Genomic DNA, 22654 nt, shown 5'->3' on the forward strand with positions numbered 1-22654 from the left:
TCTAAAAAATTACGTTTTTTTTTTATGTTATTAAAAACTATCGTGTGTGGGCTTCAGAGCATTTTTCACGATGTAAAAAATGTCCATTAAAAATTTAACGTTGTCATTCTTAAGGTTGTAAAAAATGGTCGTGTGTGGGCTTTAACGACGTGAAAAAAACGTGCATGCTCAGAAGCAAGTTATGAGACGGGAGCGCTCGTTCTGGTAAAACTACCGTTCGTAATGGAGTAAGCACATTCGTCACGCTGTAACAGACAGAAAATCGCGAATCGTCTTTTACTAACACAGAATCAGCTAAAGCAGCCCAAAGGGTGGCGCCATCCGAATGGAACTTCCCCTTTATAGTGCCGTCGTACGTGTTGTACGTCACCGCGCTTTGCTAGAGCATTTTTTTTTCACGGTCGTGTGTAGGCAAGGCCGTTTTAATGATCGGGTTGAAAAAAACTTCGTTTTTTTCTAGACCCTTAAAAACCTCGGGCCAGATTCAGGTACAATAGAGCCGGTGTAACGTAAGCCGTTTACGTTACACCGCCGCAAGTTTTCAGTTTTAGTGCCCGATCCACAAAGCACTTACCTGGAAACTTGCGGCGGTGTATTGTAAATACGTCCGGCGCAAGGTGGTCCAAATCGAATGGGCGGGTAACATTTAAATTAGGCGCGCTCCCGCGCCGGACCTACTGCGCATGCTCCGTTTCGTAACTCCCGCCGTGCTTTGCGCGAAGTAACGTCATTTTTTTGAACGGCGACGCGCGTAGCGTAATTCCGTATTCCCGGATGTGTTACGCAAATGACGTGAAATTTTTAATTTTGACGAGGGAACGACGGCCATACTTTAGACAGCGATACGATTGCTGACTAAAGTTAAGGCACCCAAAACGACGACTAACTTTGCGACGGGAAACTAGACTAACGGTGAGGTAGCGAACGCGAAAATCCGTCGTGGATCGCTGTAACTCCTAATTTGCATACCCGACGCTGGTTTACGACGTGAACTCCCCCCAGCGGCGGCCGCGGTACTGCATCCTAAGATCCGACAGTGTAAAACAATTACACCTGTCGGATCTTAGGGATATCTATGCGTAACTGATTCTATGAATCAGTCGCATAGATACTCTGAGAGATACGACGGAGTATCTCCTTTGTGAATCTGGGCCTTCATTTTTAAGAAACCAAAAAACGGTTGTGTGTACGCGGCATTAAAGGTGTAATGCCTGTACCCCCCTGATGGCGGCCCTGCCGGCAAATACGGTACCTGTATGTCCCCTTGAAGAAGCATCGTGCTTGTTTTGCGAGTCAAAACTCACAAGCCGAATTAGGATTTTTTTACATACGGTGCTCATATTGGGAAACGCTCGTTAACCGCGTTACTCGCAATCCGAGGTTCCACTGTACTAGTTTGGACGAGCCCTAAGGGTCGGTATCAATGGGTTTTCCAGGCTTGTGTTGATGGCATCAGTTTGATAAGCTTCTGAGCTCATTCAGAATTCACTGACAGGTGCGGGTTTTGTATTACCCAGGACTTGTACAGGAATGCTAAACCCGCTTGAAGTGAACAAATGCCGGCGACACAAGAACCTATAACATTATAACCTTCACAGATCGCATTTCCAATTCTCACACCTGATCTGGTAACTCACACTGGCTATTCAGTATAATTAAGATCAGGGCCATTTGTATTGTTAGCCATTTCAGCCAGTAAAGAGATAGATTCCATTATGCTTCAATGGGGTCACTGCTCTTCTATACTAAGGGTCCATTGACACCAGATGGAGCAGAAAAGGCCCTACTTGCAACAGATGTTAATGCACCGCAACACAAATAAAGGCAGGTGTCAAAACATTCCAATAAAGTTTCCGTTACAAATAAAGTGACCTTTTAAAAAGTATAGTATTGCATTTTAAAGAGGTTGTAAAGGGTGAAGGTGTTTTACCTTCATGCATTCTATGTGACGTCAGCGGGGAGCAGGCACGGACTGGCCATTGGGACTACCGGGAGTTTCCCGGTGGGCCGATGGCTCAGTGGGCCGGTCAGATGCAGTCCTCGAGCCGCTCCTCTCTAACAGTGAGTAATCGCGATTTCCCTCCTGTCAAAAGAAGCAGCAGCCGTTACTTGCTGGAGTGAGTATTAGCCTTTCTGCTCCCTCCCGCTCTATAGGGGGAGATAGACAGCCATCAGACTTTCCTTCCTCTCTCCCCTTATCACTTGTCACTTATCACATGACTGGAGAGAGTAACAATGCTGCCTTTCTGGAGAGCTGCTAATGAGTACATGTGGGTGGAGGAGGAGAGGGGGAACTCTGATTCAAGGGGGGGACACACTGATGGGGGACACCCTGGTGCAATGGGGGACACTCTGATGCAAGGGGGACACTCTGATGAGGGACACTCTAATGCAATGGGGGACAGTCTGATGCAAGGGGGGGCTCTCTGATGCAATAGGGGACACGCTGATGTAAGGGGGGGACACTCTAATGCAAAGGGGGCTCTCTGGTACAAGGGGGGACACTGATGCAAGGGGGGACACTCTGATGCAAGGGGGGCACTCTGATGCAAGGGGGGCACTCTGATGCAAGGGGGGCACTCTGATGCAAGGGGGGCACTCTGATGTAAGGGGGGACACTCTAATGCAAAGGGGTCTCTCTGGTGCAAGGGGGGACACTCTGATGCAAGGGGGGGACACTGAAGGGGAACACTAATGCAAGGGGGATCTCTGATGCAAGGGGGGACACTCTGATGCAAGGGGGAACACTCTGATGTAAGGGGGGACACTCTAATGCAAAGGGGGCTCTCTGGTGCAAGAGGGGACACTCTGATGCAAGGGGGGGACACTGAAGGGGAACACTAATGCAAGGGGGATCTCTGATGCAAGGGGGGACACTCTGATGCAAGGGGGACTCTGATGGGGGACACTCTGATGCAAGAAAAACTCTGAGGGGGGACACTCTGATGCAGAGGGGGACACTGAAGGGGAACACTAATGCAAGGGGGATCTCTGATACAAGGGGGGCTCTGATACAAGGGGGACTCTCTGATGCAAGGGGGGGCTCTAATGGGGGGACACTGATGTAAGGGGGACTCTGATGCAAGGGGGGCACTTAAAATTAAAGTGGGCCGGTCTGGATGAAGTCCAGGGCCAAATTTCTGTCCCAGTCCAGCCCTGGCGGGGAGGCATGCACCGGTGGATGACTTTGCAGGGGGGAGGGGGAGGTGCCAACAGATGACGTCACCAGGCGGCTGGCTCTTAGCTATTTAAGAACTGTCAGATGGCAGAGCGGGCAAACAGACGAGAACCTTCGGTGCGAGCAGAGCCTTTTTTTTCGGGTCCAGCAGTGCATCAGGCGTCGTGATTGATGATGGATCTACATCGGGGGGACATTGGTTCTTTTTCTTTTTAATAGAGAAATTGTCAAAAACTGGTATAGTGTCTTTATTCACTTCTTTTTTTTCTCTGTGAATGGTAGGATACTCATTCACATGGGGGGGGGGGGGGGTCTGGGGGCCCAATAAGCCCCCTGCCATCATATTCCAATAATCCCTCCACCTTCAACAGCCAGGGTTGTGGGGAAGAGGCCCTTGTCCCCATCAACATGAGAAAAAGGTGCTTTGGGGCAGGCGGGCTAAAGCACCCTCCCCCCAATGTTGAGGGCATGCAGCCTGGTATGGTTCGGGAGGGGCGCTCGCTCGTCACCTCTTGGTGTGGTATTAATGCGAGGGGGAACCCTACGCCATTTTTATGCCAATATTTTTTATTGTGGGCTGTGACGGATCTCAGATACGCCAGGTGGGCACATGCGCCAGACCTGCGTCTCCTGTCCTCCAAACGCACCCGCAGCCTGCAGATTCGCCATAACCAGCCCTTAACCCCTCAATCATGAGACAAGCCACACAGGTGTTGAGGGTTAAACATGCAGAGCATATACTGTTTATTAAATCCAAGACATACAGTTTTGCACACAGTTAGGGACACTCCCCTTAGCCTTGTCAAAGAGGGGAGGGGGACAAGGAACAACCAATGGGAACTGAACACTTGTACATTGAAACAGTCTACAGATAAACATAAAGGGATTATGGTAAGCAGGCAGCCTCTCAATACACATCCCCTGCGGAGAGACTTCTCCAGTCCAGACCATTGTCTATGTGCAATGAACCAACACAATTAGACACAGCAACAAGAGGAGGGGGAGAAGAGATGTAGCATTACATTACGTTATCTCAATGCCAGCTTGTCCCCAGGTCTGCAGTCTTTTCTGGGCCATAATATTTGGGTAACAAGCCAGCTCACAGTCCCTTCCAAAACACACAGTGACAGTGGGTTCTGTCACACGGGCAATGCTTGTTTTTATATGCAGCTGTCAGCGGGGAAGACTATGGGGGGGGGCTCGCTCGTCACCTCTCTTTCCTGACCTGCTGGGCTGCATGCTCGGATAAGGGTCTGGTATGTTTTTTTTTGGGGGGGACCCCACGTCACTATGTTTTTTTTTTTGTCATGGTATGGATTGGGGCAGGGCAACCCTGTGCTGTTTTTATGCCTATTTTGTTATTGTTGGCAATGCTTGTCTTTACATGCAGCTGTCAGCAGGGAAGCCTGCTGACAGCTGGTGACTCATCATTTGTTACATAGTTACATAGTAGGTGAGGTTAGAAAAAGACACAAGTCATCAAGTCCAATCTATGTGTGTGATTATATGTCAGTATTACCTTGTATGTCCCTGTATGTTGTGGTCATTCAGGTGCTTATCTAATCGTTTTTTTAAACTATCAATGCCCCCCCGCTGAGACCACCGCCTGCGGAAGGGAATTCCACACCCTTGCCGCTCTTACAGTAAAGAACCCTCTACATAGTTTAAGGTTAAAGGTCTTTTCTTCTCATTTTAATCAGTGGCCACGTGTCTTGTTAAACTCCCTTCAGCGAAAAAGCTTTATACCTATTGTGGGGTCACCAGTACGATATTTGTAAGTTGAAATCATATCCCCTCTCAAGCGTCTCTTCTCCAGAGAGAATAAGTTCAGTGCTTGCAACCTTTCCTCATAACTAGGGTTGTCCCGATACCACTTTCTTAGGACTGAGTACAAGTACCGATACTTTTTTTCAAGTACTCGCCGATACCAAATACCGATACTTTTTTTTAAATGTGTCCCCAAATGCAGCCATGTCCCCCCACAAATTCAGCCATGTCCCCCCATATATGCAGCTATGTCCCCCCACAAATGCAGCCATGTCTCCCCCCCATATCCAGCCATGTCTCCCCCCATATCCAGCCATGTCCCCCCCCATGCAGCCATGTCCCCCCATATGCAGCCATGCCCCCTATATCCAGCCATGTCCCCCCCATGCAGCCATGTCCCCCCATATGCAGCCATGTCTCCCCCCATATCCAGCCATGTCCCCCATATGCAGCCATGCCCCCCCCATATCCAGCCATGTCCCCCCCATATCCAGCCATGTCCCCCATATGCAGCCATGTCTCCCCCCATATCCAGCCATGTCCCCCATATGCAGCCATGCCCCCCCATATCCAGCCATGTCCCCCCCATATCCAGCCATGTCCCCCATATGCAGCCATGTCTCCCCCCATATCCAGCCATGTCCCCCCCATGCAGCCATGTCCCCCATATGCAGCCATGTCTCCCCCCCATATCCAGCCATGTCCCCCCCATATGCAGCCATGTCCCCCATATGCAGCCATGTCTCCCCCATATGCAGCCATGTCCCCCATATGCAGCCATGTCTCCCCCCCATATCCAGCCATGTCCCCCCATATGCAGCCATGTCTCCCCCCATATCCAGCCATGTCTCCCCCCATATCCAGCCATGTCTCCCCCCATATCCAGCCATGTCTCCCCCCCAATATCCAGCCATGTCCCCCATATGCAGCCATGTCTCCCCCCATATCCAGCCATGTCCCCCCCTATGCAGCCATGTCTCCCCCCCATATCCAGCCATGTCCCCCATATGCAGCCATGTCTCCCCCCATATCCAGCCATGTCCCCCTTACCTGCATCCCGCTGCCGCCGACTGGTTAATACGCGCGGGGAACATTACAGCTTTCATTTGAATAGCTGTAATTATTCGCGCCGCGCTGCGTATAGACACTCCCCCTTGCTCGGGATTGGACAGTTCACCCGAGCAAGGGGGAGTGTCTATACGCGGCGCGAATCATTACAGCTATTCAAATGAAAGCTGTAATGTTCCCCGCGCGTATTAACCAGTCGGCGGCAGCGGGAATGCGGCGTAACGGCGGCGGGATGCGGCGTAACGGCGGCGGGGGGGGGGGGAGTATTCTATTTCGGTATCGGGGGTATTTGCGGGAGTACGAGTATTCCCGCAAATACTCGGAATCGGTCCCGATACCGATACTAGTATTGGGACAACCCTACTCATAACTAATATCCTCCAGACCCTTTATTAGCTTTGTTGCCCTTCTTTGTACTCGCTCAATTTCCAGTACATCCCTCCTGAGGACTGGTCACCAGAACTGGACAGCATACTCCAGGTGCGGCTGGACCAGAGTCTTGTAGAGCGGAAGAATTATCGGTTTTATCTCTGGAGGTAATCCCCTTTTTAATGCCAATATTCTGTTTGCATGGTTAGCAGCAGCTTGGCATTGCTGAGCCTATCATCTGCTAGGATTGTTAATGAGCAGCTTTCCAGGCCGCTCCTTAACAATCAGCTACACACAGTTTGTTAAAGAGAAAACCAAACAAACCGCAAAATGCATATACAAAAACACACCTGAAAACCGCATCAACTGCAACCGCATAGATGTGAATCTAGGGTAAAGAGGAGTCTTAATAAAAATGCTCCCATGCCTCAATGTTCTCTGAGAAATACCCAGTACAGTGGAATCTTGGATTACGAGTATAATCCATTCCAAAAGAATGCTCGTAATCCAAAGCACTCGCATATCAAAGCGAGTTTCCCCATGTCTGTCAATGGAAACGAAAATAATTTGTTCTGCATTGACTTCTATGGCATGCAATACCACCTGTGGCCAGAGGTGGGGGGCGCCAGAGAGCCTCAGGAATACTCAGAAAGGCTCGGGGACAGCTCGGCTGAACTCAGAAAACCTTGGGAACTGAGCATTTCCGAACAGCTCCGGCGCCCCCACCCACCTCTGGCCAAATGCGGTACTGCACACCACTGTGGCTTGAATCCTGCTCGTCTTGCGAGACAACACTCGTAAACCGATTTAGGATTTAAAAAAAAAAAATGCTTGTAACCACGTTACTCGCAATCCGAGGTTTGACTGTACTTCTGGGTTTGGTGAAGGATATGACCTTCTCCCCTTCCTACCAAGTTGCTTGGGCCTGTGCGGCTCAACAACTTTCATGGGGGAAGGGAGAAGATCATTCCCTTTGGTAAAATACAATATACAGTGGAACCTCGGATTGCGAGTAAAGCGGTTAACGTGCGTTTCGCAATAGGAGCGCTGTATTTAAAAAAATCCTAACTCGGTTTGCGAGTGTTGTCTCTCAATACGAGCACGATTCAGGCCAAAGCGGTGTGCAGTACCGCGTTTGGCCTGAGGTTGGGGGGGTGCCGGAGCCGAATGGTGGCAATCACAGCTGATCGACGCCGTTCAGAAATGCACGGAAAGGCCCGAGGACAGCACGGCTGATTTCGGCAAATCTCGGGTAGGAAGTCTTTTTGAGGTTTGCCGACATCAACCGATGTGTCCTTGGGCATTTTCAGACGTTTCTGAGGCTCTCTGGCGCCCCCCGCCTCTGGCCGCATAAGGTATTGCATCCTATTTAAGTCAACGAGGAACTAATTATTTTCGTTTCCATTGACTTCAATGGGGAAACTCTTTTGATATGCGAGTGTTTCGGATTACGAGCATTCACCGAGAACGGGTTCTGCTCGTAATCCGAAGCTCCACTGTATCACATTTTTAGGTTTTGGGTTTCATAACGCTCCAAGATGTATTTGAGATGAAGGATGTATCCAGTGGCGGTCCGTCTATAGAGGGCGCTGGAGCGCCACCCCCTCTGGCTCCGCAGCGCCACTGAAATAACATACATTCATGCATTTCTGGTTATCGGCAACCTGATTGGCTGAAGCGTCACCAAGGCGGCAGAAGACATCGAGGGACGTGGAAGGAGAAAGGTAAGTGCATTTTACAGGGCACAGCGGCGACAATGGGCACAGCAGCGACAAAGGGCACAGTGGGACAAAGGGCACAGTGGCATCAATGGGCACAGTGGCGACAATGGGCACAGTGGCAACAATTAAAGGGCACAGTGACATGCACTAAGCACTAATTGTGTGCGAAACGCGTCGGATATCCCCTTATGTGACTGTATCTTTGGATGTACATGTCTTACTTTTATCAATAAAGACAACTTCCTCAATTTATCCGGAGTGCGGCTGTCTATCGATTTCCATGTTTTCACAGTGACATGCACAGTGGCAACAATGGCACAGTGGCGACAATTAAAGGGCACAGTGGTGACAATTGGCACAGTGGCGACAATTGAGGGGCACAGTGGCTGCGTTTGATGGCATGGCACAGTGGTGACAATTGATGGCACAGTGGCTGTGTTTGATGGCATGGCACAGTGGCTGCATTTGATGGCATGGCACAGTGACTGCGTTTGATGGCATGGCACAGTGGTGCACATTGATGGCATAGTGACTGCATTTGATGGCATGGCACAGTGGTGATAATTGATGGCACAGTGGTGACAATTGATGGCACAGTGGCTGCGTTTTATGGCATGGCACAGTGGTGCAAATTGATGGCATAGTGACTGCATTTGATGGCATGGCACAGTGGTGCAAATTGATGGCACAGTGGCTGCGTTTGATGGCATGGCACAGTGGTGATAATTGATGGCACAGTGGCTGCATTTGATGGCATGGCACAGTGGTACGAATTGATGGCATAGTGACTGCATTTGATGGCATGGCACAGTGGTGACAATTGATGGCACAGTGGCTGCGTTTGATGGCATGGCACAGTGGTGACAATTGATGGCACAGTGGCTGCGTTTGATGGCATGGCACAGTGGCTGCATTTGATGGCACAGTGGCTGCATTTGATGGGCACAGTGGCTGCAATGTTTTTCTTTTTTCAACTGCGCCCCCCCCAAAATTTTGAGCACCAGCCGCCACTGGATGTATCTAAATGAGAGCGAACACAAGCAAGCAACATGCATCACATTTTATTTTAATACTCGGAGCCGCTGAAGTCAATTTACAATCTGAAGGTCCAATTTGTGAGCCATTAATATAACGGAGGACAATTTCCATGTAATATGAATGTATGATGATTGAAGACGCAAGGACTGCGTGATGTCAGCTAAAGCGTTCATTGACAACTCTCAGAGAAAATCTCTTGGCCATTAATCCTACATTTACCAGAAGAGCCGTACTCTATAATTATGTCACAGATAATCTTCATGTATGCTTAGCATGTCATTTGCCAGTACAAATCTTTTAATCATATCCACCGTTTTACGATACGCGGAGTGTTTAGACATCAAATCTCCACGCGCACCACTGGAAGTAAAGCTTCAAGCGAATGTTAATCTCATTAAAGCCTCAAAAGTTGGGCTGGGTACCATTCTGGGGAATCGGTAGTCACCGCACGGTCAGCCGCGTGCAAGGCATGCTGGGACTCGCAGTTCTTACGTGACTACAACTAGGGTTGTCCCGATACCACTTTTTTAGGACTGAGTACAAGTACCGATACTTTTTTTCATGTACTCGCCGATACCAAATACCGATACTTTTTTTTTAAATGTGTCCCCAAATGCAGCCATGTCCCCCCACATATGCAGCCATGTCCCCCACATATTCCAGCCATGTCCCCCACATATTGCAGCCATGTCCCCCCACATATCCAGCCATGTCCCCCCACATATTGCAGCCATGTCCCCCCACATATCCAGTCATGTCCCCCCACATATGCAGCCATGTCCCCCACATATATCCAGCCATGTCCCCCACATATATCCAGCCATGTCCCCCACATATATCCAGCCATGTCCCCCACATATATCCAGCCATGTCCCCCCACATATCCAGCCATGTCCCCCCACATATCCAGCCATGTCCCCCCACATATTGCAGCCATGTCCCCCCACATATTGCAGCCATGTCCCCCCATATATCCAGCCATGTCCCCCCACATATATCCAGCCATGTCCCCCCACATATATCCAGCCATGTCCCCCCCATATATGCAGCCATGTCCCCCCCATATATGCAGCCATGTCCCCCCCATATATCCAGCCATGTCCCCCCCATATATCCAGCCATGTCCCCCCATATATCCAGCCATGTCCCCCCCATATATCCAGCCATGTCCCCCATACCTAGATGATGTCGCTGCCGCGTTAATCAGCGCCGCACCGTGTATAGACACTCCCCCTTGCTCGGGATTGGACAGATCACCCGTCCAATCCCGAGCAAGGGGGAGTGTCTATACGCGGCGCGGAACACAGCTATTCAAACGAAAGCTGTAATGTGCCCCTCACACAGATTCACGCGGCAGCGGCGGCTTTGCGGTATGCAGCGGCGGCGGTGGGTTTGCGGCGGCGGCGCGTTGCGGCGGGGGGGGGGACAAGTATTCGGCCAGGCATCGGGGGCATTTGCGGGAGTACAAGTACTCCCGAAAATACTCGGTATCGGTCCCGATACTGGTATCGGTATCAGGACAACCCTAGCTACAACACTATTCTTACATTCCCCCCCCCCCCACTGCCAACCTGACCGTTTACTATGCTTCAGGTATTCATTCAGAAAAGGAAGGGGCTGGTAAATATGACATATTTACAGGACCCTTCCCTCACTCTCCATTCTGAAGGATCCTATTGTGTGCTTGCAGCTGCCGGTGGGAATCAACCAACACTTGGGGGGGGGACACCCACAGTGGGGGGCATGGGCAGCAGGGGGATAGGAAACATATGGTGCACAGGGAGGGTGATCAGTGTGGCGGATATGGTTCTCTCTGCAGCAGCTCAAAGCCAGAAGAAGGGAGAGGAGGAGAAGTTGGCTTTCAGCTGCTGCAGAGGGAACCATATATAGGGGCATCGGTTCCAGTAATTTCCCCTCCACCACACCGATCACCCTCCCTGTGCACCATATGTTTTCCTTCCCCCTGCTGCCCAGGCCCCTCTGTGGGTGTCCCCTCTACCAAGTGTTGGTGGCTTCCCTCCTCTCCTTCCAGAAGGAGGGAGGAGGAGGAGGAGGAGAAGTTGGCTTTCAGCTGCTGCAGAGAGAACCATATATAGGGGGATCGGTTCCAGTAATTTCCCCTCCACCACACCGATCACCCTCCCTGTGCACCATATGTTTCCCTTCCCCCTGCTTCCCAGGCCCCCCTGTGGATATCCCCTCCCCCTAAGTGTTGGTGGCTTCCCTCCTCTCCTTCCAGAAGGAGGGAGGAGGAGGAGGAGGAGGAGAAGAAGTTGGCTTCAGCTGCTGCAGGGAGAACCATATAGGGGGATCGGTTTCAGTAATTTCCCCTCCACCACACCGATCACCCTCCCTGTGCACCATATGTTTCCCTTCCCCCTGCTGCCCAGGTCCCACTGTGGGTGTCCCCTCCCCCCAAGTGTTGGTGGCTTCCCTCCTCTCCTTCCAGAAGGAGGGAGAGGAGAAGAAGTTGGCTTTCAGCTGCTGCAGAGAGAGCCATACAGGAAATCGGTTCCAGTAATCTGCCCCTCCCCCTCCCGCACACACAGGGCGCCAATCCCCCTTCCTGCCCAAATCTGATCCACCCTGCTGTCTGGGTCCCCCTGCTGGCCCGGGACCTGTACAGGAGGACCGGTGGTGCCCCCTTATCCAAAGTCCTGCCCCCCCCCCCCCCCCCAACTATTCTGCTTGGGCATGGCCAGCTCTTGAGGGAGTCTATTCCACATTCCTGGACTGGACAGGAAAAAGTAGAAGCAGTTTATCTCCCTGTCACTCTGCTACCTCCTCCTATCAGCATGCTCCTTGCAATGCAGCACAACTGATTGTCTCTTTGTGCTAATTGGGATCAGTCAGGGAAGATAAAAGAAGTCTGGTCAGTTTTATGAGGCTTGTGCCTCACATAGAAACCAGATTTGGTATTTGCTTAGATCTGTGAACCTTGTAAAACAACCCATTCAGTTTAAAAGAGAAATGGAAGGGAAAACATTTGCGTATCACTATAAATACCTTGTCTTACCTCTTTTCTAGAAGTGATCACATACCCTCTCTTCTCAGCTGCATAAGAGCTGGGGGAGGAGAAACAACAGAATACTGGTCTTCCCAGTAAATGGCTGTGCGGGGGGGGGGATGGGGACTGAAGGGTGTCAGGTAGGGGTGCAACAGATCACAGTTGATCCGTGATCTGAATGGGTCACCCCCTTTGGATCGGAACACACTGTGATCCGCTGATTGCCGCGGCTCCGGAGCTAGGCCGAAGCCGCGGCCTTTCCTAATGTTATGGCCGTGGCTCTGGAGCTAGGCCGAAGCTGCGGCCTTTCCTAACGTTCAGCCTACCTCCGGAGCCGCGGCCATAATGCTAAGAAAGGCCGCGGCTTCGGCCTAGCTCCGGAGCCGCAGGAATAACATCATTAGGAAAGGCCGTGGCTTCGGCCTACCTCCGGAGCCGCGGCCATCTTGGTACACCCGGCGGCGGCCCTCCTCTGTTTACACCCACAGAGGAGGAGCCCACACTCGTGGGACACACGCTGGGAGTGCCTGTACTGCCCGAGGGGAGTCTCTTGCCCTGAGAGGAGGAGGGGCGTCTCTTGCCCTGAGAGGAGGGGGGGCGTCTCTTGCCCTGAGAGGAGGGGGGGGTCTCTTGCCCTGAGAGGAGGGGGGGGGTCTCTTGCCCTGAGAGGAGGGGGGGTCTCTTGCCCTGAGAGGAGGGGGGGTCTCTTGCCCTGAGAGGAGGAGGGGGTCTCTTGCCCTGAGAGGAGGGGGGGTCTCTTGCCCTGAGAGGAGGGGGGGGTCTCTTGCCCTGAGAGGAGGGGGGGGTCTCTTGCCCTGAGAGGAGGGGGGGGGTCTCTTGCCCTGAGAGGAGGGGGGGGTCTTGTACTGAGAGGAGGGGGGTGTCTGCACCGAGGGGGTACTATAGTGGGGGGAAGGGGGTTTTGCCAATCCGAAAAATGATCCGATCCGTGACTCCTGATCCGAACCGTGAGTTTTTTGATCCGTTGCACCCCTAGTGTAAGGACAAGTGTGATCCTCGGAGAAGAGGCGAGTTCCCAGTATAGCTAGAGAACTAACCACGCTGTGCTCTCAAGCCTAGCGTGGTCAGTTTTCTTTTACAGGAAAGCAGAGGGACTGAGCAGGATCACCATGTATTTCACATAAAGGAAGCAATACAAAGAGAACAGGATACTTTCTCATACAAGTACAGAAGGCACATATCAGGTGTATGACATTTTGGGTTGACATATTCTTTAATTGTACTTTAAATTGACGTATGTTGGGAAATGTTTACCAGTGGTGAGCGATAGTAACCAGTAGAGGGCGCCAAAAGAGCCATCATTTTAATTGTTCTGAGCTGAACATTCAGAACCAGACGCCGTGGACAGCTCCCATTCCTCCCGGGAAACACACAGTGCTGATTTCATAGCAAGAGCTCTTCTCATCGGCTTTTCAGCGTTCTAAGGCTGGATACACACTATACAATTTTCTTTAGATTTACCAAAACAATATAATAGGAGGCCAAAACTAAACACTTCCAAATTGTACGCAATCAGGCAGGTCCTTGCATTACATAGTTGAAGGTAATTCTAACGGAGATCAAACAACAAAAGTTGTATAGTGTGTATCCAGCTTAATGGGATGCACATGTCTTAAAATGCTCTTTCCTTTGACTATATATGATCTAAGTATCCAATTAGATTGCAAGCTCTCCTGGGCAGGACCCCTCTAACCTGTATGGATTTGTAACCGTACTGGCTCCCTTTATTTTATAAAGCACTGAGCAAACTGTTGGCACTATAAAACCCTGTATATTATTATTCATAATAATAATAATAATAATAATAATAATAATAATAATAATAATAATATGAAAAAAGACCCCCGTAGTATAGCTACCGGGGGAAAGGGGTTACTCTGCAGACCTATATCTGTAGTCTATAACAGTGATCTCCAAACTGCGGCCCTGGGGCCGGATGTGGCCCTTTGCTTGATTTTACCTGGCCTTGGGCACCATTTCATTCACTGACACCAACAAAGGGGCACAGTTCTTCCCAATTACACCAACAATGGGGCCCAATAACACCAATGATGGGGGACCATTCCTTCCAATGACACAAACATGGGGTACAATTACTCCCAATGACACCAAAGATGGGGCACATTTTCCCCCAATGGCAACAATGGGGCCCAATGACACCAGTGATGGGGCACAATTTCTACCAAAGACACCAACGGTGGGGCATAATTCCTGTCACTGACACTAAAGATGGGGCATTGTTTACACCAACTGAGGCTGGAACTTTTTCTACTCCCTATGGCCACAGTGTGGCTCCCCTAAAGTTTTAAAGGAGAGTAAACAGGCCCTTTGTATAATAAGTTTGGAGACCCCTGGTCTATAATAATAATAATACAATGTCTATATTATGGATATCATTGTCCACGGTCATCACAGAGGACAAGGGGCACTCTTTACGTCTAGAAGAGCAAGGGTATCAAACTCAATTTCATTGTGGGTCGCATCAGCATTATGATTGCCCTCAAAACGGCCGGTTGTATCTGTAAGATTAGATGTCCAGCGCATCCCCTCCCCTTACATTAGATGTCAGGAGTCACCCCACCATCAGAAGTTGAGTCCTCTACTCTCCCTTACATCACAGTGCACCTCCCTTTCCTTATGCTTCTGCTGGAAAGAAGCTGGATGCATTGCACAAAAGCAGAAAGTAAGGGTCTGGAGGAGGACCAGAGGAGGGCTTGAGCTCTCCGGCAGCTGCAGAAGAGGTGCGAGGGCCACATGAAATGACCTGGAGGGCCGGATTCGGCCCGCGGGCCTTGTGTTTGACACCTGTGGTCTAGAGGAAAAGAGATTTCATCTCCAAATACAGAAAGGTTTCTTCAAAGTAAGAGCTGTGAAAATGTGGAATAGACTCCCTCCAGAGGTGGTTCTGGCCAGCTCAGTAGATTGCTTTAATAAAGGTCTGGATTATTTCCTAAAATGTACAGAATATAACGGAGTGTTGACATTTATAGGTAAAGTTGATCCGGGGAAAATCTGATTGCCTCTCGGGGGGGGGGGGGGGGGATCAGGAAGGATTTTTTTCCCCTGCTGTAGCAAATTGGATCATGCTCTGCTGTTTTTTTTTTTTTCGCCTTCTTCAGGATCAACTGTGGGTATAGAATTGGGTATATGGGATTGTATAAGGGGCGGACTGACAATTTATGGGACCCCCGGGCAATAGGAGATTATAGGGCTCCCGGGCAATAGGAGATTATGGGGCTCCCGGGGCAATAGGAGATTATGGGGCTCCCGGGGCAATAGGAGATTATGGGGCTCCCGGGGCAATAGGAGATTATGGGGCTCCCGGGGCAATAGGAGATTATTGGGTTCCCGGGGCAATAGGAGATTATGGGGCTCCCGGCAATAGAAGATTATGGGGCTCCCAGGCAACAGATTATGGGGCCCCCCGGGCAATAGGAGATTATGGGGCTCCCGGGCAATAGAAGATTATGGGGCTCCCGGGCAATAGAAGATTATGGGGCTCCCAGGCAACAGATTATGGGGCCCCCGGGCAATAGAAGATTATAGGGCCCCTGGGCAATAGGAGATTATAGGGCCCCCGGGCAATAGGAGATTATGGGGCTCCCGGGCAATAGAAGATTATGGGGCTCCCGGGCAACAGATTATGGGGCCCCCGGGCAATAGGAGATTATGGGGCTCCCGGGCAATAGAAGATTATGGGGCTCCCGGGCAATAGAAGATTATGGGGCTCCCAGGCAACAGATTATGGGGCCCCCGGGCAATAGAAGATTATAGGGCCCCTGGGCAATAGAAGATTATAGGGCCCCCGGGCAATAGGAGATTATGGGGCCTCTGGGCAATAGGAGATTATGAGGCCGCCAGGCAATAGGAGATTATGGGGCCCCCGGGCAATAGATTATATGGCCCCCAGGCAATAAGAGATTATGGGGCTCCCGGGCAATAGGAGATTATGGGGCCCCCAGGCAGTAAGAGATTATGGGGCTCCCGGGCAATAGATTATGGGGCCCCCGGGCAACAGGAGATTATAGGTCCCCCAGGCAATAGGAGATTATGGGGCTCCTGAGCAATAGGAGATTATGGGGCCCCCGGGCAACAGGAAATTATGGGGCCACACAGTATACACACACACACACACACAGAATACACATACACACACACTGAAAAGGTACTGGAGAGGCGGGGAAGCTATAATCTTGGGATAAACACAAAAAAAAAAAAGGATTTTTACATACTGTCCCTGGTTTTACTGAGGCTGAAAACCCTGATGGGGCCCCCTAATGACATAGGGCCCTCGGGCAGTGCCAGAGTGCCCAAATGATCAGTCCACCCCTGGATTTTATGCAATTTATTTATTATGGTCGAACTAGATAGACTTGTGTCTTTTTTTAACCCGACTAACTACGTAACTATTAACCTTATAGTGCCTCCATGTCATCCAACTGTTTAAAGGTCACAACCTTCTGTACAAGGAGTTAGCGCGATCCTACGTTCGAAGAAAGCAGACTAGCAGATCTTACAGGAGGACGACCTTGTAATGAACTTTCAGCTTTTCAAATTGGTACAAGACAAAAACAAAAAACAAAAACAAAACAAAAACAAAAAACAAACAAACTTCATTTAAAAAAAGAACCAATTTCCCTGTTTGGACTGAAATTGGACGCATGAATCAATAACATGTAAATTGAAAAAGATATTTATTGTGATTTCTTCAATATCTCGAAAACAATTACAGAAAATAGAAGATGATACCATAACCCAAACCAGTCATTGGCACCCTGTAGAGAAAGATTTTTCCCTTGGGGTCCTTATTTATTGCCTGGGGTAAAAAAAAAAAAAAAAAATTATATAAAAAATAAATTATATATATATATATATATATATATATATATATATATATATATATATATATATATATATAAATTTAAAAAAATTATATAAAAAATAAATAAATTATATATATTTAAAAAAAAATTATACATTAAAAAAAAAAAATTATATATATATATATATATATATATATATATATATATATATATATATATATATATATATATATATATATATATATATATATTAAAAAAAAATTTATAATATATATATATATAAAAAAAAAAAATGATTTAAAAAAAAGGCAGAAGATAGAACTCGTCCAGTTTTATATGCCGATACTTTGATTCATTATAAACAATGAAGAGCTTGTTCCTTTGCTTGGATCTCATACATTTCCCAGCCCATTGGCAGTCTTACGACTATCACTATTCTCGGTCGCTCGGTCTACACTCCAATATATGATTATTGCTACTGATGCTCTGACGAGTTGAATTTTTTAGACACCGGGTCGGTTAGAGCTGGTTTAGTATCACAGAAGATGTCATCTGTATGTTCTAACGAGAACTTTTTATGCCTTGGATTCAAAATTTCAGAAAGGATTGTGCTGGCTAGACACAGATCAAGTGCCCTTTATATGAAGCCGTGTTGGGTTAAATACACACTTCAAATGTTTAACACGACAACTGATGACAAGTCACCTCCCTTGTCTGAAGGATTCTCATCACAGAGTGATAAGGGGGAGAAGAAAAAAAGTGAAGGAGGATCGGAGAAAATAGTAATTGAATTTTGCACATGGGAGGCACAGAGGAACAGAGCAATCTCTGACGGATCTGGCATTGACCTAGTGAAGGACAAGACCCTTCGACACAATGCTTTATGTTCCTGGACTTTGGAGGAATTTCTCCTTATCTCTTCCAGACAATGGTCTACAGATCTCCTCGAGGTGTCTGGATCTATTAAACGCACAATGACTTTGTACTATGTTCATTGTGTAGACACCCTCTGATTGAACTATATGAACACCCTATTTGTTGACCGGTCTCGGAAAAGGAAGTAATGAGAAAGGACAAATGTCTCTCCATCTATTGCCTTAGGATTAGAACCTACTAGGGAATGTCTATAGTTACAATGTATGAACATGAGCAAACACAAGCATGCACAAATATCTGACCGGGTAGATCTTCCTACTGCCATTTCAGTTCAACTGATTGGGCAGATCGTCCTATGGCAATTTTAGTACCACTGATTGGGTAGATCTTCTTATGCCTCGTACCCACGGCCGGACTTTCTGAGAAAAAAAGTCTGATGTGCTTTTTTTCCCCCTCGGAAAGTCCAACTGTGTGTAGCCTCCATCTGACTTTTTTGGTCGGACCTTAGATAGAGATTCTGTTCTCTTTTTCTCTGTCGGACATCCGGACATCCGACCGGCTCACGGCAAACTTTTGCACGGTCAAAAGTCCGACCGTGTGTACGAGGCATTACAGCCATTTCAGTTCAAATGGTCCATTGCAGTTCAACTGATTGGGTAGATATTCCTACTGCCATTTCAATTCAAGCGATTGGGCAGATTGTCCTATGGCCATTTTAGTACAACTGATTGGGTAGATCTCCTACAGACACTTCAATTTAACCGATTGGGCAGATCTTTTTACAGCCATTTCAGTTGAACTGAATAACTGATTGGGTAGATCTTCCTACTGCCATTTCAGTTCAACTGATTGGGTAGATCTTCCTACAGCCACTTCAATTTAACCGATTGGGCAAATCTTTTTACAGACATTTCAGGTCAACTGATCCATTTCAGGTCAACTGATCCATTTCAGTTCAACTGATTGAATTGAAATGGCAGTAGGAAGATCTACCGAATCAGTTATTCAGTTTAACTGAAATGGATCAGTTGAACTGAAATGGCTGTAAAAAGATCTGCCCAATCGGTTAAATTGAAGTGGCTGTAGGAAGATCTACCCAACCGATTGGGCAGATCTTTTTACAGACATTTCAGTTCAACTGATCCATTTCAGTTCAACTGATTGGGCAGATCTTCCTACTGCCATTTCAATTCAAATGATTGGGCAGATCGTCCTATGGCCATTTTAGTACAACTGATTGGGTAGATCTCCTACAGCCACTTCAATTTAACCGATTGGGTAGATCTTTTTACATACATTTCAGTTCAACTGATCCATTTCAGTTCAACTGATTGGGTAGATCTTCCTACTGCCATTTCAATTCAAATGATTGGGCAGATCGTCCTATGGCCGTTTTAGTACAATTGGGCAGATCTTTTTAAAGCCATTTTGGTTCAACTGATTGGGCAGATCTTCCTACAGCCATTTTAGTACAACTGATTGGGCAAATCTTCCTACTGCCATTTCAGTTCAACTAATTGGGCAGATGTTTCCATTTGCCTAAAGGGGGTAGAAACCCAAAAATATCCATGCACCCAGCAGGCAACATACCTGATTTATGGAAGCCACTGCGAGCCTGGGAATTACCAGCTGCATCACAATTTGTAGAAGGGAAGTTACCAATCCAGCCAAGATAGCCCAGGTAAGTGATAATGGAAGCATGCTGTAGGTAGCAAAAAGTGTAAAGAGAACGTAGCCAATACCGTCCCCTAGAAGGCCATATCCTAGACCAGCTGCCAGGATTTGGGTCGCCATGGCCAACCACGTCACGACTCCACTGAACTGCAGATATGTGTAAGACGTTGTGTCCTTCCTGACAACTACTAAGGCACAGATCACCACCTCAATACCAGTGAAAAAGCCCAACAAGATGCCTTTGATTGGGTCCATGGGCGCCGAAGCCAACGTGAGATGAAGGACGAGTAAGGTAAGTTTGGTCAGCACATCCAAGATGTTCATCACCACTTCCGACTTGCGACGTTGACCTAGAAAATAGCGCTGATAGAGCCTTTCTAGGTCTCTAGACTTAAATGAGTTCCTTAGTGTCGGAAAGATGACCCCCCTATAGGTGTAGCCCCAGTTCAAAAAGAAATCGGAATTGCTGGGAGCGCAGTCTAAGTGAAGGAAGCCTAGGTCACTACTGGTCCTCTCGGGAAAGACTTTGGTGCCCCCATTGTTGTGCTTGTCCCCAACAGTTACCTTTCCAAACTGTCTGGTGGCATTGCTGGCGTAGGAATCCTCAGAAGAGAGGGTTTTGGCGCTACTTTGTTCGTTAATAAACCTTTGTTCAGTGATATGCCTCACTGCAGTCTGCCAAAGCAATCTCTTGGGTCTGGTGTTGCTGTTAATGGTCGGAGTTTTGTTGATGGTGTACAGTTCCTCGCTAGCACTGGAGCACCTCACCTCCGAAAGTTCCATGGTCGATCTGTACAGCTCGTGTTGTCTTCGTCTTTGAAGTTTACTGAGAAACATCTGTGGTCATTTTATTAGCCAATCTCATTGGCTGCTTTTTAAAGAAAAAAAAAAGACTGGCTAGGTGCTCTTTTGGCAAACAGCAATCAGTAGAACGGGTGACCTCCCGTCTTGACGTCCGTGATCCCGACTCGACATCTTACGGATGAGATCTCGCCGTCCAGACATATTCGAAGACCGCGATCCGAAAACTTATTCCGACGTCCAGGCATGTTCGAAGACCGCGGTCCGAAATCTTATTCCGACGTCCAGGGATGGACTTCCGAAGCCACATCAGGTTCTTCCGAAGGACTATCTCGGAATCCGGCAGGAACGCCAACCTCTCATAGTCCATCAAACGAGGGCATGGCAAAGGTAGGCATGCATCTGGTAGAGGATGGACAGGACAAAAGGCTGTCTAGTAGCAGTTCATTCTGGCTAATGACTACTTCGACCTTGCATTTTATCTAAGGTATGAAGGTCTTGGCTAAGGTCATTAGGAAGAGGCAGGTGATGGGTGGAGAAGGTGTGAGTGGGGGGATCGGCCGATATTGGGAGCATGCCCAGTGCTGGGGGAAGTTCGGACAGGGCAGGATTAGGGTCGGGGCTCTATGTACAAAGCTGCGATCCATAGAGCGATGGGGTGACTTCCATCCTTCCCAGGTATGAGCCGAACTTCTCCCCGTACAGGAATGATGAGACCGCCGCTGCTGAGCTCCTCCGGGGGGGACCCGAGCCTGGACATCGGACACTTCACCCCTTCACTGACATGGAGCTAAACCCGACCGAGAGAGAGAGAGGTCATCGTCCAGGGAGCGGAGCGGGCGGTGCGGTGCGGAGCCGGTGATGCGGAGCGGTGCGGGCTGTACGGAGCGGACGGTGAGAGCATTAGAGCCCCGTACAGAGGGGATTACACGAGTAAAGACCTGGCGGGGGGGGAGGCGGGGACTGCATGTCAGCTGACACCCGCTGACGTCACACCTCCTGTCTCTTACCTTCCCCGCTGGTCCACATAGACAATGCACGGGGCGCCCGGTGTGTGTGTGTGCGGGGTGCGGGCACCGGGGGGCGGGCATGGACCACGGCTGTGTGTGTCACCATGGATGGGCACTGTGTGTGTGATATCATAGATTGGCACTGTGTCTGACACATGGATGGGCACTGTGTGTGTGATATCATAGATGGGCACTGTGTATGTATGACACCATAGATTAGCACGCACTGTATATGACACCATGGATGGGCACTGACTGTATGTGTAATATCATAGCTTGGCACTGTGTCTGACACATGGATGGGCACTGTGTATGTGACACCATGCATGGGTACTATATAGAGTGTGTATAAGACACCATGGATGGGCACTGTGTGTGTGATATCATAGATTGGCACTGAGTGTGTGACACATGGGTTGGCACTGTGTGTGACACCATGGATGGGCACTGCATGTGATATAGATTGGCACTGTGTGTGTGACACCATGGATGGGCACGGCGTGTGTGACACCATGGATGGGCACTGTGTGTGTGTGTGTGTGACACCATGGATGGGCACTGTGTGTGAGACACCATGGATGGGCACTGCGTGTGACGCCATGGATGGGCACTGTGTGTGTGATACCATGGATGGGCACTGCGTGTGTAACACCATGGATGGGCACTGTGTGTGTGACACCATGGATGGGCACTGCATGTGATATAGATTGGCACTGTGTGTGTGACACCATGGATGGGCACTGCGTGTGTGACACCATGGATGGGCACTGTGTGTGTGACACTATGGATGGGCACTGTGTGGGTGTGTGACACCATGGATGGGCACTGTGTGTGTGTGACACTATGGATGGGCACTGTGTGTGTGTGACACCATGGATGGGCACTGCGTGTGTGACACCATGGATGGGCACTGTGTGTGTGACACCATGGATGGGCACTGCATGTGATATAGATTGGCACTGTGTGTGTGACACCATGGATGGGCACTGCGTGTGTGACACCATGGATGGGCACTGTGAGTGTGTGTGACACTATGGATGGGCACTGTGTGTGTGTGACACCATGGATGGGCACTGCGTGTGTGACACCATGGATGGGCACTGTGTGTGTGACACTATGGATGGGCACTGTGTGTGTGTGTGACACCATGGATGGGCACTGTGTGTGTGTGACACTATGGATGGGCACTGCGTGTGTGACACCATGGATGGGCACTGCGTGTGTGAGACACCATGGATGGGCACTGTGTGTGTGAGACACCATGGATGGGCACTGTGTATATGATATCATATATTGGCACT

The 22654-nt window shown here is 49.1% G+C and overlaps 1 protein-coding gene across 2 annotated transcripts in view; it reads right to left on the reverse strand.

Annotated features, from left to right (window-relative positions):
• Positions 1-21254, reverse strand: part of ADCY8 (adenylate cyclase 8) — a 387999-nt gene extending 366745 nt beyond the window's left edge. The window contains exon 1 of one of the 2 annotated variants that reach the window (XM_040354976.1): positions 19459-21254. In XM_040354976.1, the coding sequence (XP_040210910.1) occupies positions 19459-20379 (921 nt within the window). In that variant the 5' untranslated portion in view covers positions 20380-21254. The remainder of the gene's footprint in view (positions 1-19458) is intronic. The other variant, XM_040354977.1, reaches the window with a different exon arrangement.
• Positions 21255-22654: the final 1400 nt, after the last annotated feature.

This window comes from Rana temporaria, chromosome 5, assembly GCF_905171775.1.
Source record: "Rana temporaria chromosome 5, aRanTem1.1, whole genome shotgun sequence".
NCBI classification, from domain to species: domain Eukaryota; kingdom Metazoa; phylum Chordata; class Amphibia; order Anura; family Ranidae; genus Rana; species Rana temporaria.